At 41.7% G+C, this 21,685-nt stretch overlaps 1 protein-coding gene across 2 annotated transcripts; it reads right to left on the bottom strand.

The window, feature by feature from the left end:
• Positions 1–242: 242 nt before the first annotated feature.
• si:dkey-70p6.1 (uncharacterized protein LOC570575 homolog) lies at positions 243–21,685 on the bottom strand. Of its 2 annotated transcripts, none has more exons than XM_039604851.1 (7): positions 21,393–21,685; positions 12,586–12,812; positions 11,590–11,647; positions 11,340–11,418; positions 9,169–9,632; positions 4,481–4,618; positions 243–2,651 (listed from the first exon to the last, which is right to left on the bottom strand). In XM_039604851.1, the coding sequence occupies exons 2-7, from the start codon at positions 12,717–12,719 to the stop codon at positions 2,112–2,114; spliced, it is 1,413 nt and encodes a 470-aa protein (XP_039460785.1). In that variant the 5' UTR covers positions 12,720–12,812; positions 21,393–21,685; the 3' UTR covers positions 243–2,111. The 2 variants fall into 2 exon arrangements, with proteins under 2 accessions (XP_039460785.1, XP_031591715.1); XM_031735855.2 differs by having other exon boundaries at positions 9,169–9,716; positions 11,385–11,418.

Here is a 21,685-nt window from a genome sequence, read left to right as displayed (position 1 = left end):
AATGTTTATAAATCATTTCCCTAAAGGGCCATTACAATTATTGGGATGCATTTCTAGAGATATTTCTTCTTTCCTTCCTAGGCCTAAATACTTGAATCTACAGGCAGCTTTTAAGATCACAAGATGGCAACTGTTAGAGAAATCCATCATCATCAGCAGTGCTTGGCAAATTCTGCTTTCTGTCCGTTTTAATAACCGAGACTATGAGATAAAGCATATTTTTTTTAAAGTGCCACTTTATTACAAAAGTATAAACTTGACTGACATTTCATGAATAGTAATCTTGATATAAAACATTACAATCTTTTGCACTTAGCACTTAATTACACGCTTTTGAGTACAAGACCCTGTAGTCTGAATAGCAAACACACAACATTAGCTGCCACATTTAACTTAGCAGGGCTTTCCAAGAACACACCGTAGCTCCACGGCTTCGAAAAAACAACAAACAGAATACACTGAAATTTACATTGCAGCTGTTTTTGCAGTTTGTGTCACAAGATAAAGTCATTCCAAAAACACAACTGAACATAATAGAAAAAGATAGATTTCTTGACACTGATGATATATTTATTATTCTTTCTCTTTTGTCATGTACATACACATTGCATCAACATACAGTATAATCACATTGTTTGCTGGGGATATTTGGTCAAATGAATTTGTCATTACTGTCCAGGCTTTGTATGCAATTTCTGTGCGGTGTCCTCGGGGTGATGCTCGGCTGCTTAGCCAACCATTTGCTTCACATTTCTGCAATATTTTTAACACTGATAACGGAGAGAGAGAGAGAGAGAGAGAGAGTTCGTCGATGGGGTGATGATGAGACATGACGTTTTGCTAATACACATCAGTTCTAGTGGAGCTTTCTATACTGCACTATGATGAAACCAAAGCAGACTCGTATGACCACGAGGCGGGTACTATGTAGATGAACAGTCCACAGACATGAGTGAGGACTGAACAGACGGGAGGATTGTGTGTATGTGTTTCTGTGTGCGTATGTGTGGGGTGGGGTTGAGTGGACTGTCTCCACCTTTAGGACTCGAGCAGTTCTCCTCAGTCTTGTTACATCTGTACTGTGTTTCTTTCAGGTACGGGAGAGAAAAATAATCCTCCCCTCTGCTGCACAGAGTCCCACTGAGCCAAAGACATCCTTAATCTATCTGGCTTTGAGCTCTACAGAGAAATAAAGCAACACACTAACAAAAAATAAACAACCAACGACAATAGAAAAAAAAAAACATTCATATAGAGGTACCACATGACAGTGCTTGATTTTTTTTCATGGTTTTTTTTTTTTTTTTAGCATGCAACTTGTAGCAGGCAAAGTGCAGAAACAGGATCAACAAAGTAAAACACTTCATTTACAGACGGCAGTGGAGACAGTGTTCAGTCCATGTTTAATGAAACAACATGACGGAGGGGAAGAATCTGGTCGGCTTTTTAAAATGTGAAAACGGTCGAAATTAGTCAAAGCTTTTAGGAGGAATGCAAAATATGTGCAATTTTTTTTATTTAATTTATAATACTCTCATAATTGTTTCTCTTGGTCCCTGAGCTTTCAAGTATTTTGATTAGTAATTCGTTCATTTATATCCTTTAAATTCCGTCCTGAATCGCGTCTTGACCAACTACAGGGAAGGTCTGTTCACAACAGACTAAGTGCTACCAAAATATTTCACACAATGCTTTGCCTTTTTTCCCCAAATAGGAGTCCTACTCGGACCACATATACGACTTTTTTTACCCGCTAGAATTGAGGAAGAATTTAGGCTTTTTACTTTATTGTGCTTTGCACATATGTATCAGTAAAATAGAAGTGCTACTGTTCCCTACAGATTGCTCTGCAATGGTTTTGTGCTCATTTATTTTTCACTACCTTTGGATTCCTTATAAGGATAATAAATTGGACTCTTTATTCAGCCCAGGTCATAACAGAGCAACATTACTACCTCAAGGCCTCTGGAGCCCGTGAAAGGCTTGGCGTTATGACTTGAATGTAAACAGTATGTGTGGGTGAGCATGACAGGGGCTCAGCCGTCACTCCTTGTGGCATTAGCTCAGCTCCTTGTGTTGGAAGGATAGGGGGTCACAGTGCAGCCGCTGCCTCAGAGCCCTGTTACGTACATCTCCATGCCATCGTTGAAGGTGAAGATGGTGGTGGTGCTGGAGGTGGCAGAGCCCTGCTTCAGGTCGCCGATGCTCTCGTACAGGTTCTCCCCCGGCAGCAGAAGGGCTTTGGCAGGCAGGTGCTGTAACTTGGGTGTCTGCTGCGTTGGTGGCGGTGGAGGGGGCTGCTGCTGCTGCAAGGGCTGCTGGGCTTTCTTCCTCCTTGGCCGCAGGGTGGCACACATGTTAGGGGGTCTCTCTCGCTTCCAGGCGCCTCCGCCTTCCATGTTCTCATAGGCCAGATCACACTCCTCTGTCCCAATGGACTCGTAGCAGTGGTCGTCAAGGGGCCCGCCAACTGCTTTGCCCTCCTGAGGTGCCCACGTCTGGGGTTTGACCACTACACTAAACCCCCCATCCCGGTCTCGGTCCCGGTCACCTCGACCCAAGGTCCGGAAGCCGGGGTTGGCTGGGGGAGACCCCGGCACAGCTCTCTTCTTCTTTCCTGGTTTACACACCTTAGAGTACATCTCGGCCACCTGCAATCAAACAAGTTCAGAGATTATCTTCTGTAAAAAGGACTTTAAATAAATCATTCAACCTGCCATTTTATTCACACTATAAGAGTTGTTAGGCAAGCTGCGTAAACCTCCAGAGCTGAAGAATAAAGCCAGCAAGAAGCACCCAAAACCTTATAAACTCTGCAAGACTTCACCTTCACCAATTTGAGTCACTGCATTTGTACTTCTCACACATATTGTTGACCTTTAGAAGCTTTTAATCTGCAGTCATCTGATAAATAATGTGCTTTTCTGAGTGCTAGAGCCTGTTAAACACATTAGTATTTCAGTTTTGATGACTGAAATTCTTTATTAGCACTTCTACATTGTCTTGACTTGACAAGGCCAAGGCCTAATAACTTGTCATTAGTGATCATGAGTGACTACAGCACTCTTTGCCAGCAGGATTTGTTTGAGAGCACTTGTTGGATTAATATTTGGAACAGTGAGGAAGTCCAAGGAATTCAGTGAAGGATTCACTATATGTTCTATATGTTCTCCTTCTAAGTAGGAGAACTGTACATTTTCACAACTTGAGAAGGTCTCTTGGAGCCACTTATAAAAAACTGCCAAATCCAAGATCATCATATCAAAATATTGTGATAAATACACATTATTAAGATGTGTCACCACTTTTTCAAGACCTGCAAGAGCCAAGCTGTCACTCTCAGATGAGAGGAATTTGGTAAGGATATTCAGGAACCACCAAGACTAAAGCCTGCCATGAAGTGGAAATTTCTGGAACACCAGCATCACTGTCCAGAGTGAAATGAGTTTTACATCATCATGGACTAAGAGGGTGCTGAACAAGTAAAAAGCCCCTGCGACAAATTTGACACCTTAAAGCTCCACTGAAATTTGAAGTTGCCCTCATGGACAAACCAAATGCATTCTGGAGAAATATTTTATGGTCAGACAAAGATGGAGCTGTTTGGCCACAGTGACAAGATGTATGTTTGGAGCAGTTAAGGTGAGGCTTTCAAACCTAAGAACACTGTACCAGCTGTCAAGCATGGTGGTGATAGCATCATGCTCTTGGGCTATTTTACTGCCGGTCCAGTACCACCTCAAATTAACAGTTAGATGATTGAAACTTGGACAGAATTTGGTGTTTCAACAGGATAAAGGTAATGGTAATGGATAAAGGAAAAACAGCCTATATGCTAGAGTCACTACAGGTAAGAAATTAGTACGTCTAAAGCTCACCAATTTTTTTTAACATCGTTTATTAAACCTTACAGAAATCCAAAGAAAAAAGAGTTTTGGGTTGTAAAAAATCACTGCTCCCAGACAAGAAATAGTCCCGCTCATACGGCAGTTTATTATTTACACAGTTTTATTTTTCAACAGACTAACCAATTAAGTTTCTTATCTGTACATTAGGGGAGTCAGCACACAGATCCAGGCAAGCTGCTTCCTGTCATTTATGCTCAGTTATATGTCTCCTGGGTCCTGCAGACATGAGGTATTCTCTCGTAACCCTTGGTAAGAAAGCCAAAGTGTTGGATGGCTCCTTTACCTCTTTACCCCATAAAGACAACCTCCCCTCTACCCTTAATGATGAGTTTTGAAACCTCAGTATATGTCATTAAATGCGAGGTTTGGCAACTCTTTTTTCCAAGGCTAGACCTAGTAACCCATATAGGGGGAGATCACCCTCCCTACCTTCTAAGGAAAACCCAGTTTTTAAATGATGAAGTCAATTAAAGAATGTGCGTGAAACATCTTGTCAAGCATTCATTTAAGAGGGAATGGGGAGCTCTAAATGGGATGATCCATAGGTTGAAAAAATAGAAACCCCAGCTTACCGCAGCAGCAGACGGCTGTATATTCTCCACTGTGTGAGCACTCAGCGGGCCCAGGGCTTTATTTTGGAGCATGAGCATGTCATCATCCTCTGGAGGCTTCCAGATGTACTGCTCTCCGTTGCCCATAAACATCACTTCCTGTCAACAGAACAATAAATCACATTTGGGGCAGAGCTGGTCACATGGTCATGCGTGAATCTGCACTGGAAAAAAATGAGCATTCATGAATTTAAAAAGCGGATTTTACAAAACAGACGCAACAGGGCGGATGCACGGCAAATTAACCCCTCCTAAGAATCCTGCAGCACATAAAAACATACTGGATGGATTTCATACAGGGGTGAATAGATTTTCCCTGGAAGGTGGAGCCTGCTTATATTCTGGATGACTCAATTTCAACACCTTGCGTCATCCACAGGAAAATCAGCAGTGAACAGGCCTGTGAGCAAACTGCTTACACATGTAAGCCTGTGAACTGTGCGTGCTGTTGAACTCAGGTCACAGCAGATAGAGCGACCCGCCTGACCTCACGCGGGGCAGCAAATGGTTTCCCACTGTTACCTGGAGGGGTGCACAAAGCCTTACATCCACAGTAATAGCAGACAGTCTGCCTACACTCCTGCTGTTGCGAACATATGGAGGAGGTGACACTGCTGAGAGCAGAAATACCCCACTATCACCAAAAACTCTTCGACAAATAAACGCTGCTCAGCCCCTGGACTTCAAAGAAATTCTAACATATCACCGCACCATGCATGATGTAGCCAAGTGCTCTGGAAACTGCAACACTGGCACAATTACAACCGTGCAGATCCTCTGCAGTATCAACAGGAACTGTGAAAGAAATACTCTGCAGATCCTGATCACAGCACCACAAACTGCATAATAATGCGTCGTACTGCTGCTGACAGAGAATAACAGAATGAAATAATGATCAAAGTGACATTTCTGACATTTCTGTCCAAACAGAATCTGATGGCCACACGTTCTATGGAAACTTGTTATCCGTTTACTTGGCTTCTGTCATGTCTATATGTACGATAGCGGTTGCTCATACATGGCTTCAGACTGCTCTAAGCGATCAGTTTCAGACAGTTAATTTTTTTTTCTCACAGCTCTGTTCAGTGTCAGAGATTAGATATCACTAATGTGGACATCTCAGGCACACAGCTCTGGCTGTGAGCACAGAAGCCCCACCCACATCTTGGTCTAACCTTCTGGTTTAGAGGAATAGCCAATCAGAAGAAAGGGGCTTAAAGGAGGAGGGACTAAAACTGCTTGTTTTAGAAAGTGGATGACCTGAGATGCTGCACCAAGCTCCAGTGTAGGGAATGGAAAAAAAAATCCAAGGCTGATCTGCACAAGACACTAAAAACGCAGCAGATAATTTTCTCTCCCCCTCTAGTCATCCTCCTTAACTTCCTTCAGTTCATAAAACCGACCACTTAAGGTGATGCTGTGTTTCTGTGGCTTATTGCAAAGGAAATATGTAGCTGTCAGGCATCAACATTACTTTGGTTTTTATTTATTTAGGAATCACTTTGCATTTATTGCTTAAATGATAAATATTACATGTTTTCCTAAGTATCGTGATGATTTGGAGAGGGGCATATCCCTCCGTCTTTGTCCTCTCATTTCTTGTGTGCATCTAAGCAAAGTGCTGCTAAGTTTTGCCACCCAGCTGCAAACTTCAAACTCCTCCAGGCACTTCTAGTGTCGTGAAAAAGTAAGGATATACAATGTGACAATGCTATCATATGTGAAAAGGTAATTAATCGCACGTTTTGGAAAGCTAAGTTTAACTTCACTAGCCACGCTAAGGCCTGATTACTGCCAGACCAGTTGAATCAAGAAATTACTCAAACAGATCCTTTTGGATAAAATGATCTAAGAGATTTAGAAAAACAACATATTGTGTCACAATCTAAAGAAAATCAAGAACTACTGAGACGAAGTCATGGACATCCATCAGTCTGGAGAGCATTATAAAGCCATTTCTAAGGCTTTGAGACCCCAGTGAACCACAGTGAGAGCCATTATCCACAAATGGAGAAAACTTGGAACAGTGATGAAACCTTCCCAGAAGTGGCTGGCCTACCAAAATTACACCAAGAGCGCATCAATGATTCATCCAGGTCGGAAAAGAACCCAGAGCAACATCTAAAGAGTGGCAGTGCTTCAGTTAAGGTCAGGGTTCATGTTTCAACAACTGGAAAGAGACTGGGCTAAAATGGCATCATGAGCGAGTTCGAAGGAGAAACATAAACACAGCTGAGTTAAAAGAACACAAATGCTCGTCCCACATTTGCCAAAAACCTTGATGACCCACAAGACTATTGGGAACATATTCTGTGGACTGATGAGACAAAAGCTGAACTTTTGGAAAGTCTGTGTTCCTTTACCGCTGGTTGTATTACCACTGGTTATCAGTTCATGCCGAGAAGTTCAAGCACACTCGAGCTATGCAGCAGGACAATGATCCAAACCACAATTAAGTCCACCTCTGAATGCCCCTAAAAAACTTGCAGTTCTCGTTGCCGCATGGCACAAAGGGTTATTTGGTTTAGGAGGCAATTACTTTTTCACACAGGATCAGATAGATTTGGATGATTTTATTCCCTTAATAAATGAAATCATGATTTAAAAACTGCTTTTGTATTTACTTGGATTATATTTATCTAATATTAGAATTTGTCTAATGAAATAAAACATGAAAAAATAAAAAATCAGGAAGGGGCAAATTTCACTACATTGTACCTGAGGAGTTATTTTTAAGAATGATCTAGATTAACTTGAATTTCAATGTTCATTTTAAAGTATCTCTCCCTCTTTTCATGAAAATGAGCACTGAAAAACATGTGTTATATAAAAAATATGTCTAAAAGTAATGTGGAGTCAGCATCAAGTATAAATCACACCTGTGACAAGTTTTAAAAGAATAGTTCCATGCTTATTTTCATGCCAAGAGTTAGCAACAGAAATCTTATCATCTTTCATGTCTCTAAGGGAAATCTGAAGCTTAGCTCTGTCCACAAGTAACAATATCCTATTATCAGGGCTCACTAATTAATTTGTTTGATCTAGTTTGATAAATTCCCACTTAAAACCGATAAAACTGAACTGCGGGGGAAAAGGAATGGTTTTATCGGGAACTAAATTTCTATTTCTTTCCTTCTGTTGTAAATTGCTCTTTTTCAAATCAGTTCTCTAGTTCCAGGTGCAAACACCAGCTGTTCAGGTATTTGTATTTTTATAATTTTTTTTTACAATGTGCCTGAGAAAGTTTTATTTTTCTAAACTTGAATGTGTAATTACCTCAGAAAGTACCCAAAAGCCGTATGCGCATCTTATCGTGTTGTAGATTCCATTTGAAAGGGAAAAATTATAAAGTGAAAATAGATCTTTAGATTTTTGTTGCAAACTTATTAAGATAAAAAATTGAAAGCTTATTTATAAAAGTGTTCTGACCCTTAGTTGAATGCTTTTTAAAGCCCCTCTGGCATCCTTTAGAGCATTGAATCGTCTTAGGTAAGTCTCTGCAGGCTTTGTACACCTGGATTTGGACAGCTGATCCCATTCGTTCTGGCTGATTTTAGTGGCAAAAACTTCATCCTTCTCAAAATTATTGAATCCACTGTACTCCTGGGGGCACTCAAAGCTTTAGAAATGGTGTTGATCTATACCTCACCACATTTTTATCGTGGAAGTCTACAAAGTTACTTGAACTTTATGGCTTGGTTTTTGTCCTGACCTGCAGGAAGAAGCAATGTGCTTTTTAAAACTGTTCAGCTGATTTATTTTCTCATAAGTGGAGTTTGGCTTGATTTTAAAAACAACTGAAGGTTTATTAAAGCAAATTATCATTATATTATTGCAGTTAAAGCAAATGTTTGATTATGCAGGCCTTTCTTATTTATGATAACATACCAGAGAGGTGAATCACAAGTATATAAAAGCAGTAATTGAGATGAGAATATCCGATATTGTGAGACAAAATCAGAATTCTGAAATGTTTAACAATAGTCTTTGTTTAAATTAGAGAATATTTAAGCAAGAGTTCCAACTGGAAAATTATTTGTGTAGTTTAGATCATTCTAGTTGGTGTTATTTAGCATGGTTTAGATGTGATCTTAGTGGTTATGGGCAGATTTTATGGAGTTGAACATATTAAGCATTTATGTGAACTTTGTAGCTTGGAAAAACTTGGAGATGAGTATCATTATTTGAATGTAGTCATTTTAAGTTGTACAGACATAAAGTCTAATGTCTAAATAAAGGTAATCTCAATGTAGAAATGCCAAAAAACTGCAGTTCCTCTTTTGGTCACTTGAAGCTGAATTTAAAAGTGAGTCAATATGCTTAGAATTTAATGTTAAAATGCCCAATTTTACACAGCAATGTTACAAAAAAATATGGGTTAGGTCAATCTAGCAAATTTCCTCCTTCATGGAAAGTATACTGGTAATTATTTTCTATGATCTATTTGTTATAGCTACCCATTTCTGCTGCATCAATCTTTTTCTGAGGTTTGTTGCGACTCCATACAGTCTACAAATGCATCTTACTAACCAACTGATTACTCCAACTTCTGATCCAAACACGGTAACTTCTAATCTAAAATGTCAAACTCTTCCTATCAGATCATAAAGATTAAGTTTTCAGCATCCAAAACATTTAAGCCTACCAACCTTTGGGAAGGACGGGACATTGAAGGCCTCAACGTTTCTACGGGGCAACTTGGTGCTGTGAGGGTGTGGTGGAGGAGGAGCTGGATGTGAAGGCGGGGCGTGTCTTGGAGGCGGTGCCGGTGGTTCTCCCATATCCGTCCCGCTGTCCCTCTTTTGAGGCGCCTTATCTGCTTTCCTCAGCTTCCTGACGCAGGCGTACTCGGCCGTCTCCGGAGGGTGAGGGGGTGACATGACCTGGGCCTCAGGTTCGGGGAGCCCTCCTTCCACATCGCCGTCTGGGTCTGGGGGCGCCGGGGTGTTGGCAGGGACGGCCGGAGGGGCCGGAGTGTCTGTCTGCCCGGCCCTGCCTACCATGGCGTAGAGGGCATCATCAGTACGTGAAGTGGAGGAGCGCCGGCCCACTTCAGAGTAAGTGTGCTCGCCGTCCTCTCCAGTCCCAGAGGGGATCTGGGGAAGCTGCCTGCCTTGAGAACGAAGGTCAGAGTTAGACCGGCGGCTGGGCAGCAGCAGAAGGTCCGTGCTGGCTAGCCGTTTCTTTTTAGATGCCTCTGCAAGGCACATACAGCCTGCTGTTCTACCGTCCGTGCAGCCGATACCCCCCTAGGGAGCAGAACTCACACACTATACTCCTCTTTTACCGGAAGGTTCAGCAAACATTTGTGAACATGAATAAATCTCTCACTGGTAAGAGGAAATCTGAAGTTGACAGTAAACTGGGAACTGACATAGATGTTTGAGAATATGCATCCAAACTGGCTTCATTCCACTGCAGTGGAAGCAGGACAAGTATGAAGCAGGACATATGCTTATATTTCTTCAAACTCTCTGAGGCTACTGTCACAGTGCCCACAAACACAGTTCCCCTGTTGACTGTCAGCGATGGAGCTCCAGGATTTATCTTGGCACTGTGATTTGTGTCTTTGAGAGCGAGAGAGAGATGCACGTTCATAAATCAAGACTGAACCGTCTAGTGGAATAAGGCTGAGTTGTAAATGTAATGTGAATTCTGTTTCAGGGTAAATTTCTCCGCGAATATGTCCTCAAATCTTTTCAGAAAAGAAGATTTTGAGTAAATTTAGGGCCAGATCGGATCGTGCGGATGTGGAGACAAAATGTTGCACTTTTTTGCAATATTAACATTATTTTTTTTTATCACCGCCAAGGAAGTTACGTGATTGGTTTGATTCTTTTTTCCTTTCTTTCTTTTCTTTAATTTTTACTTTGTTTGTTCGTTAGCAGGATTACTCTAAAGGTTACGGATGGATGTGCATGAAAATTTTACCAGAGATGATTAACTTTTGAAGTCAATCCAGATCCAGCTCTTCATCCAGGAAGTTTGGGAGGATTCTTTACCAGATAGGGCAAAATTGGACATTTTCACATCATAGCTTCACAAATACATTTCAGATTGAAATAAGAAAAAATCTGGAGATATCATCGTGATGACCTCAAAACAATATCACAAACAAATCTCAGGAGGGAGGGAATTTTCAGTCTTAGACGACTGTTTGAGTCAGACTGTGACCTGGAGGCTGAAAACTAGGATAAAATGAGTAAACAGATAAATATATATATGTATAAAAAAATCCATTAAAGTCCTTTCAAGTATTTTGCTTTTGAAGGTTTCTTAAAATCTGACTGACTTTTGGAGTTGACCCAGACTTGTGTCCAGCAGTTTTCCAAGGGCTTCTTTACCAATACATGATTACAAAACTGGATATTTTCCCACGTTTTCATGGTCAAGCGAAATGTATAAATAATAACTATAAAGTTAAATAAGTCAAAACAGAACAGATAGTGGTTACATTTTATTTATAGTACTTGTACTTGTTATGCTGTTAATCGGCTGTTACATTTTTCAAATGATTTTCTGTTTTTGCCATTTCATGGACAAATTTGTTCTCGCTCTAGTGTATCTCCAGTTTTGGTGATTGACATGGATTTAAATTAACAAAACAATTACAAGCTTGTAATGTGTCTAAGGAAAAAATGAAATACCCCACCCCTCTGAAAATTCCCCCCAAACACCCCTGCATAATATCAAAAGTGCTTTGTCATGCAGCTGGTTGGCTCCTAAAGAGCTGATATCGTGGTGATGCAAGGTTTTCGTCTGACACCAGCGGCGTACCGTATAAAAAGACCAGGTCAGGATTAGTACGTAAAAGACTCACTTTTGCCATTGCAGTTCATCTTGTTCATCTCAGTGTCTGATTTACTGATGGACCGCAGCTTCGACTGCCTGAGTATACCCTGACAACACAAACACACACACAAACAGACAAACACAGGGGCCAGTTAAACACTAATTAAGACTGAAGAGGTGCCCTCTGAATGATAGTGCGCCCTGCTGAATTGAGTTTATTCAGCTACCTCTGCTCCAATACAAACAAAACACCGAGGAGCATGTTGTCTGATACCTACCATGTCCATGAGGCGGTGTTTTCCACCCTCGCCGGGGACATTGTGTGTCTTCCCCTTCCTGTGACAAACAAACCACTCTGTCATACACGATTCAACACTGTGTGTGTGTGTGAGCCTTGTTTGTGTGCGGCTGAGTCATCCTATGACTGTGCATATGCGAGAGAGACATTCAAAGTACATTTGCACATGTGCATACCAGTGGTGGAGAATTACTGAGCACTCGAGCGCTGTAGTGCAGGTTTGATGTTCTCTACTAGATTACAAGAGCCCTTCGACCACATTTAACCAGATTTCAGATTAATATGCATTTTTTTTTAAACAGCAAGTTGTTAAACTTTAAACCGGGCATGTCAACATTTTTGGTTCTTTCCTCTTCAAATCAGTTTTGCATCAAAAATACAGATTAGAAGAAATTCAAAGTTTAAAACAGTTTTTTGTCATTAATCGTTTTATGAACCTTCACATCTACTTTGTGACCCTTTGCAGGGGGCCTGAAACTTATGCTTGAAACCACAGGATTAAACCACTTAATAATAGTAAGTAGGTAAAAGTAGTTCCACCTTGGATTTTGCTAGTGGAATAGAGCTTTTATTTTATTTTACTGGCACTTCTGCTTAAGCTTATTTAAAAGGTTTGAAATAGGGATTCATTGATTGTGACACACGGGGAATCACAATTTGGTCTAAAGATGCTGCCAATACCAATTTGTTTTTAGTCTTCATATTTGTTGTTTAATTCCTCTTTGATTCTAGCAAAATAAAGTAATCTTTCTAAAGCAATATCTGACTAGTTTTAAAGTCTTTCTGCTCGTATCACACAATGTTTAACTGCGATAAATTACAAATATCAGTAACTTGCATCCATAAATCCCAACTTATCCACCAATACACCAATATCATTCAAAAAGGCCAAGAGCAACCAATATACAGGTCTTAAAAATGAGCATCCTGATTCTGAACATGTGTGTACGGTCATTCATGCGTGCATAGCGCTCACCTCTGGCAGCCCACGCAGAGCACCACAATGAGGATCGTAACTACAAAGGCTGAGGCAGCAGCGATAGCACCCAGCAGCAGGACCTTGCCGTAGGGAGGAGCCGTGAAGTTCAGCCCGTCCTGCATGGAGGCCATGTGGGAGCGCTGGCGCTCACTTGCTCTCACACACACTCACACTCACACCCTTACACTCATGCACGCCGGGAAGTGCCACGGTCTCACTGGGATCTGCAGGGAGAAGGCACAGAGCGGTGCTTAATTACAAAGTGATCTAACCTTTACGAAACATTAAGTACGTTAACAAAGCAGCGGAGCCAAAATATTATATTCACGGTGCAGAAGGAGAGCAGCAGTTTGAAGAGAGAGTGAATTCCCATCCAGGATGAAGCACTGAAGTGAACAGACATTATGCCTCAGGCATGTGCTGCTGCTTTACCTTGTTTGAGGGATTACTGAGCTTTGTGTCACACCTACATAGACATCAACAGCATACCTGCTCGGCAGCATAGCATCTACGTCTAAACGTTACCACACCAATCCAACAATACATTTAAAGGGGACCTACAATTTTTTACTTTTTCTTCTTTTTCAGCGGTGAGTACATGTAAAACTCAACCAAAGTTGTCCCTAAACCAATTTGAGCAGCCAGGGAACAGAACAACAAGCTCCTGCCTTCAACTGCTACCTTTCAGTCATTGCCCAAGAGCTGTGAGTAGTGATTGCAAGAACAAGATGGCGGATATGAGCGGCAAAAATGAGCGTCGAGGCTCAGCCGAAAGGGTAAGATGGAGAGTATTTGGCAATGTGGGAGGACTTCTGGCAGAGCAGAGTCTCTACTTCTCTGCACCAAAGGAGAAAGTTGAGGTAGTTCGATCATCTGACTGGGATGCCTACTGGGTGCCTCCACTGTCCAACTGGGAGGAAACCCCGGGGCAGACCCAGGACATGTTGGAGAGATTATGTGTCTTGGCTGGCTTGGGAATGAATAAGTGTTCTCTTCTTGAAGAGCTGGAGCAGGTGGCTGGGGAGAGGGAGGTCTGGGTATCTCAGCTTTAGACTGCTGCTCTGGTCACCCAGACTTGGATGCACAGCAGAAAAAGGATGTATAGCCAGATTTTCTAAAAGATTGTAGTATTTGAGTGGGCAAATCTCAGGCTACACACTTCTCTGAACACTCAATTTCAAACACTTTTTTTCTGCTCTTGACTCTGTATGATGGGAAAAAAGAGCAGATATCCCTAACATGGCCATGCCAGCCTAAAAACTTATGGCTGTTAGCTCTAAATGTCCACCCACTTGCTGTTTTAATCTTTTAATTGTGAGGGCCAGCCAATTAGAAGAATGTTATAAAAGGAGGGAGAAGGAAGCCTTTCTTTAAGAAAGTCAATGAACTGACAGACTGCAACAAGACCCAGAATAAGATAAACTACTTAGAACCATGAATGATACAAAGCTACAAAGTCCAAGAATGCAAACATAAAGTTTGAAACAAACATAATAGGCCCTGGTTAATGTTACTGAATACACTGTTCTAACTAAAAAAAATTAAATCTGAGCAGTTTTGTGAGATACCATGCAGTTTTTCAGGTTGCTTTAAATGGTTAATGTAAATTTCCCTGTTTTGCTTGTTCTGCCATGAACAAACTTCCATATTGAGGAGGTACAATGAGTCACAGCAAAGCCGAACATGCCAGCAGGCAGAGTGACCTGAAACACCGAAGGAGACAAGTGTGAAAGCGGAGCGAGCAGACAGACACATCTCTCCCTCTTCTTCTCTGCTCCTTGGTGCTTGGCAGACAATTTTCACATTTGGCAGCATAATATGTTTCAAGTAAACAATAAAAAACACGGAGCTATAACAAAAAGACCAAACAAACAAGCCTAATCTCTGTCAAATTATGCCATCTGTCTACTGTGACAACATCTTTTCATGTGTGTTAATGCGTGTTTGTCACTTGTCCATCAGCAAAAACGCTGCAGACTGCAAGAAACATACTGAAGTTGCATGTATCTGATTCTTATCTGTTTATTCAGTTTAAAGCTACGGATTTCTTTTTAAGCAACACAATCTATTGGACTGTGTCCTTTTAGACAGACTCTTTGTAAGGTTTGCGTATGTGCATCCTCTTTAAACAACCTAATTTAGTTTTGGATTCCACGCAGACAATTTCCTTCTATTCAAGATTTAATCACCACAGACTGAATTACTTTACCAATTTGTCTGGAGTCTTGTGAGCAACATGTATCCTCTCTGAAGGTTAACCAAAGCCTTGAACACCTTCGGGCTGTTTTTAGGAGGAACTACTGCATTACCACTGGGCTTTTCAGAAACAAACACATCAGCCTGAAGCGGCTCCGGTAATTTAGCCTTCGCACTACATTCTGTTAGTGAGGCCTAATAAGGATTCAGATCAAGTGTGAATTGCTGTTACACTCTTCTTCATTCTTCCTTCTACCTGTGCACATTCACTGTCACCTTGTGATTTGGTTGAATACAGTTTGGGGTTCATTTTTCTTTGGGACAGTCAAAGATTTGAACTGTATTTCCGGTGATTCTGTCTACAAATATTTTACGTACCAAGTACCTGGTAACAAATAAATTACTAATTAGTCTCCAATCGAGCTCATCAAGTCTTATACTACAGAGGAGAAGGTAGTCCTTGTTCCTTGTTTGGATCACTGTGCATGAACCAGAAGCAGTTATCCACCTTCCACAGGTTCAGCTTTTAGAGGCCTTCCAGCTTACAACAGATCTCCAGAACAGAAGGACTACCATCATCATCTTCAGTCCAGGATAGTGGAGGGAAGCAGCTAATTAATAATAACAGTTCTCATGATGTCGAGTTACTGTTTAGTCACTTCCTGTTTTATTTTGAAATCTGCTTGTTATGAACTTGAGTTACTCCAAATTCCCACCTTTCTTTTCCCGCCCTTTTCATGCAGCAACTCCTGCCAAACTCCTCCAAGTTTACTGATTGCCCGATTTGTTATCACCATTCAGGATTTCATGCCATTTCTTACTGTCCCCTGTTTTACAGACTTATGAATGTTTTTGTTTGTTTTATTTGTAATTTATGCCTTTTTGAGCATTTGCCTATGTCTTGATAGATTTGTTTGCTCTCTCTGACTAAACACCTGTGTATAACCAGTTAAAAGTTCCGAATTTTGGTCTCCTGTGTCTCCCTGTGGGAACAGTGGTGTGAAGGTTGCTGTTGCCTCCTAGCAAGAAGGTCCTGTGTTTGAATTCAGTATCTGGCTGTGGCCTTTCTGTGCAGAGTTTGTATGTTCTCCCTGTGTCTTCTTGGGTACTCCAGATTACTCCCACAGCCAAAAGATTTGCATCTAGTGGGGCTATGTTAATTGGTGAGACTAAATTGCCCAAAGGTGAGAATGTGAGTGTGAACGGTTGCATGTCTCTCTGACCGGCAACCTGTCCACGGTGTGCCTCTCGCCTCATGACACCTGGGCTAGGCTCCAGCTCCCTGTGATCCTGAATTGGATAAATGGAAGAACACGGATGGATAGATCCCTATAAACAAAACAGTTATTGCAATTCATCCTGCCGGGGGATGAAGACACTTTGTTTAAAACCTTAAAGGAGAACCTGAAATGGTTTGTCAAATCTTTTGTTAAATGTTGGGTGGATTCCACTTGATAATGAAAACTTTAACCTTCTGGTGGCCCTACAGGAGAATCACCAGACAAAATTTGTCTTCTGGGAATCATAATTACCAGTACCAAATTTTATGGCAATACATCCATTGAGTGCAGCTATATACTGTAATAAGTGGAAACTAAAAACTTTAAACATAAACAAGCTTTCAGTGAATATTGATCTGTTTTACTCAATAATGAATAAAAAAGTGAGGGAATCACAGGTAGAATTTATCTTTTGGGAATATCATGAAGATCAAATTTGATGGCTCTCATTGTCAGATATTTATTTGCAATTATAAAAACCTGCTGTGGCCTCTTCACAATAAAAGTCTTTGTTGTTCTCCAGTGGAGTTGTACTGTGAAGGAAATGTTGACTGAGTATTAGCCACATGAAAAAAGCTGCGTGAAGTGTTGAGTTAAAAAAAAAAAAAAAAGTCAAATGTTTCTAAACTTGCCTGAGAAACTTTGCACAACTCAGAGAATGTTAGGATCTTCTCGCTTTTATATCAATGGTTGCTGCAGTAAACCCACAATATTTGAATACAATGACTCTTATTGATTCTCGTGACTCATGCTGACATTTATCCCAAGTTAACAAAAAACAGAAGTCTAATCTTTCACATTTCATGTTATCTGATGTACCTTCATCTCTCCCACAGCCCTTAACAAAGCATGAGCATGTGTCTCCGTGTTGTGGGAATGTGCATTTGAAGCTGTGAAGAACATTTAAATAAACGTGACCCAAGTCTTAACAGCAGACATAATGTCAGAAAAGGGCTTTTACCATTTTTTTCAGGTCCTGCTTTTTTAGTCTTTCCTGCAATCGGTTGCTCAGAACATATCATTTAACTCAGTTAATCACACAGAGTACAAACATATGGCATTTTTGAATGTCTCTATGGTATTGTAGGAGTTTTGCTGACTTTTGCTAGTTTGCATTTGTTCCAGTAGAAATCCAGTGATGAACTCAACTGTTCCCACCAACAAATCTAATTTGCACCAAACTTCCTACACGGCAAGTTCAGTGTGATCTAACCAGAGCGCTACGCTAACGAGCTTTGTTTTCTTCAGTGATTGTTATTAGTGAGATCCATGTCACATTTTCCCACAGTGGGTAAAATGCCATTTTTAAATTCTTTGAGTGTGTCTCAGGAATCTGGTTTCACAGCATATCTGTCAAAACTATTCTGACTGTGACCTGCTTTTAATGCCTCTTAATCATGTACTGGTGCTACACCTTAGCTGAACAACTTCCAGAGCAAGTAGTCTGAAACATCATGTTGGATTTAAAGAACCATAGTCACCTAATAGGCAATGACCAGTTAATTCATAGAGTAATTATATGTGTGCAGATTTGACAACAGAGCAGAGGAGTGGATATGGAGCGGGAGAAGATAATTAGAGAAAAGAAAGGGAAAAGATGTAGGTGTGGAGGAATAGAAAGGAGAGAGAGGAGGGAGGAAGACGTGTGGGAGTCTTGTGGCAGGTGTTTTTGAAGACACTGAAAGTAGATGATGAAAAGAGGCTGTCACATTTCCTAACAAGGTTTCCCAGCCTTCCTTCCTTTCCTCTTGCTCCCCTGTGTCAGTGAGTGTGTCCACACCTCCCTGGCCATTCTTCTTTCTCTCTATCCCCTTGCCTCCGCCTGCGGTGTTGAGCCAGAGTGACGCCTCAGCACTGCAGTGTAATCTCTGGCCCTAGAGCTGCTTCGTATGAGCCAATTGGACGTAGTGCTCAGAGCAAGAAATGGCCCTCCACTGGCTGCCTTTATGCTACACAAAGCCCCCCCTCCCTCCTGTCGGTGATGCTTAGTGTGCTCGTTACAAACCACGGGCTCTACCCTTCAATACCTGCAGGTGTGGATTTGCCAGGTGTTGCCCTGACTGTTTATCACAAATGAGATGAGACCGTATGTGACCAGGAAACTGGAACATCATTGATCAGTATTGGTTTTGACAAATGTGGTTCTTTGATGATTCAAAATATCACATGGGAGCGCGATCTTGACTTTTGGGAGTAGCAAAATGCTATTGATGTGGTTAAAAGCTCCCAAGGCTAGAAAGTAAGGTTTTGGATCCAGTTTGTCTTCATATTTTGTGTATCTTCATCTCTGCACGCATCAGGGGAAAAAAGGCTGCAAGCGCTGCAGCAGTCAGTCGATAAAGACAAAAAACAGTTAAAAATATCTGACACCGTTTCATTGATGTCAATAAATAACCTGTTTTGTTCAAAATATTTTTAAAACATGAATCGATCACATGGTCATAACACATTGACTGTGGGAATGCAGTGATTATTCAGTTAACTGACTCACAGAAAACTGATTTCATGACTGACTAAGAGTTGAATTTTCTAAAGAAAATACACATAGCATGTGGTTCCAGTTCACGAGAGAGGATTTGTTATGTTTCGTCTAAGGAAAGAGTAAAAGTGACAGTGCAATATTACTACAATGCAATATCATACATTCACCACAATAATGATGGGATCACAATACAGCAGTTCTACAATACATGCAAGCTATTCATCTGTGATGCATTACAATTAACTGTGTAAATGAAGAAAATATTGTATTTTTTGCCTTAAAAAAGCTAAACTCATCCACATATTACTTAAAGCTGACTTGTTATGCTCATTTTCATATCCATATTTTTATTCTTGGAGTCTAATTGACAGACTTTGCATGGTTCCTCTTTCAAAACAAACCCTGTTTCTCTTCCTCTGGGGCTCAACTCATCATGTATCTGAAACAAGCTGTTTTAGCTCCCTCTTTCAGGCAACTTTTTTCTGATTGGCTGCCCCTCATTAGCAGAAAGTTTAAACAGCAGGTGGGTGGGGCTTCTCTTCTCACAGCCAGATCTGTGCCTGTGATGACCATATCAGGAATATCTGCTCTCAGTGACATCATCCAGAGTCAAGAGTAGAAAAAAACTGTTTGAAACCGTGTGTAGAACCGTTTAAACTTTCATCTCACAGGGATTAGAAATGCACTGACCTCATTATGTAACAGTATATCTAAAACAGTTTCTTCTTTTCACCACAAGCTAACTTCAGCTTAACCTTCAGTCATTTGATAAGCACCACTATGAGGAGTCATGACTCTGGTGAGTCAAACTGATGGCATGTTTTAACAAAAATAGTGAAATATTTTGCTGTGTTTTTATTGCATTCCTGTAATTTCCACCTTATGACAAACTGGTTGGCAAAAATTTAGAGTGTTTATCGGATGATGCAAAAATATTAGAGAAAACAGGAGATTTTGCACTGATCTCTGATGTTTTACGGACCACAGCGTGAATCAGAAAGCAGTCGATAGCTGTGGGTCACCTGTTGACTTGGACCTGATCTGAATGGCTGCAGAAGAAGAGGGATGGTTTATAGGACTGATGTTGAATCATACTCTGTAACCATAAAATTTCCCTTTTTTTTAAACATGTACATGATTTCAAAAAATAACATGCTCATTTTCTCTATGTGTGGCATAAAACAAGGCCATGGGGATAAAATACAGAATTATGGTGTAAAACCCTCAGAAATGCATTTTCAGGAATACATTTAATGCTAGCAGCAAGTCATACTAGTAGGCCTTTAATTTTCTAGGAACATGCACATGCACTGCATTCACATGTTTGTCCATTATTAATAATCCTGGAGCTCCTTTCAAACAAGCCCATCCAGCCAACAGTGGCCTCTCCGCCAATCTGCTCAGGTTTTGATAAACCACCTGGGAGTTCATGTGGAGCAAAAAAAAAAAAGAACCTCACCCTCTGTGTGACACAAATAACAGCAGTGTGTGTGTGTGTGTGTGTGTGTGAGGGAGGGAGGGAGAGGAGACTGCTATTGTGTGAGAATGTGAATTAGGTCAAATGTTTGCTTGCAACAACGACTAACCATGCCCCTGTGAGTAAGAACGCTGAAGCCCGTGTGGAAGAGGATCTGTCTTTATCCGTGGCTGCCCCTGCCTCTGACACTATGTGACACCTACCTATCTAAATCAAATCAGAATAAATATAATTTCTTGAGATCATATGATTGCCATCCTGTCCGAAGTGAGATGCTGGGGAAACGGTGTGTTCACACTCAATGATAGCCCTCCACGAAGGGCTTGCGTGCGTGCGTGTGTGTCTCAGGGGAGGTTGTATGTATGTGGCTCATGATGGCACCCACTCAGCAGGCATCAATCACACACTGGGTGACGGTTCGGTTGCTGGCTGCCCGGCTCGCCGCGCCTCCGGGCTCTGGCAAACTGCAGTGATGCTGGTGACAACAGGTTACAGACCACGACTCAAATGAAGCCCCCTGAGACCGAAAACCATGCAGGGTGTGAACGGGGATTATTTAGGGTGGGAGGTGAGGTGGAGGAGGGGGTTAAAAAAAAGAAGAAGAAAGAAAGGAAAAGATGCCCGTGCAGGTAGATGCTATAGGCGGTCATAGAAAATGAAAAATGTCAGGCTGATGCAGTGTGCTTTTATCGTGGTTTCATTAAGCCTGTAGCTCGACACATTTTTTTCCCTCCCTTTTCTTCTCCTGTAATCATCAAAGCGTTTCCGATTAATTCCAGATCAAAGTGAGGATGGTAAAGGATGTTGTGTCCCTGAGGTCAGGTGGTAACTTACACGACAAAGCCTGTCCCCACCATCACCACAACCACCCCAACCCCCAGCTCCCCAATTTATGAGTGCTAGAAGGGAGGGAGACAGGGGGAGGGGGGGAGAGCTGCAAATGTTAAGGGCAGGTCTAACGTTAATGATCTTTTACGCTTTACAGTCAGAGAAAAACGCGTGATCGGAGGTTTCCTGCGCCCCTCTCTCGTCAAATCACTACTAAGTTCTCTGATGAATCCCTTAATTTCGGGGTTTAAATCACGCAAGACAACGCAGTAACGCCGAGGTTGGTGCACACGTGTCTCTGTGTTAAATGTATGACCAGGGGAAATGAAGGAACGGCAGGTCGGGCACAAAGAAAAACAAGCAAAGCTGCACAGGCTACAGACCCTGGATGAATTAAGGTTGTTGAGTACGTGTGCAGCTTATCGAGCTGAATGTATAGGCACATATCAATGACCCCCTCCTCTCACTCTCTCCCTCCTCCCTCCAGCCTGTCACACAGCCACGGGCACAGAGCATTGCGCTATAGCATCCCTGTACTCACTCAGCTCAGAGATTTTGGGAGGCGCAGCGTCAACCCCGGTCGCTTCCTTCAGTGTCTGCTTCCCCTCGGACCGGCCGCTCCCCGCGAGCATAATCAATCAAAGGCGATAACTTGGCTTTCCTGGGCTTCACGAAACAGGAATGCACCATATTGCATGTGGCATCCTTCGAGCGCCCGCTGACCCCCTCGTGCGCCCTGTCCGCGCTCCTCTGCTCCCCAGCCAGAAGGGAGGCTGGGAAGTGTTAACCTGCCTTTCTGCTGCTGCGGCTGTATCTCCACTATTATCTCCAAGA

This window comes from Oreochromis aureus, linkage group 20 (genome assembly GCF_013358895.1).
Source record: "Oreochromis aureus strain Israel breed Guangdong linkage group 20, ZZ_aureus, whole genome shotgun sequence".
In the NCBI taxonomy this organism is placed as follows: Eukaryota; Metazoa; Chordata; class Actinopteri; order Cichliformes; family Cichlidae; genus Oreochromis; species Oreochromis aureus.
The sequence above is the reverse complement of the archived record's forward strand: the minus strand, read 5'-3'. Positions and strand labels throughout refer to the sequence as shown.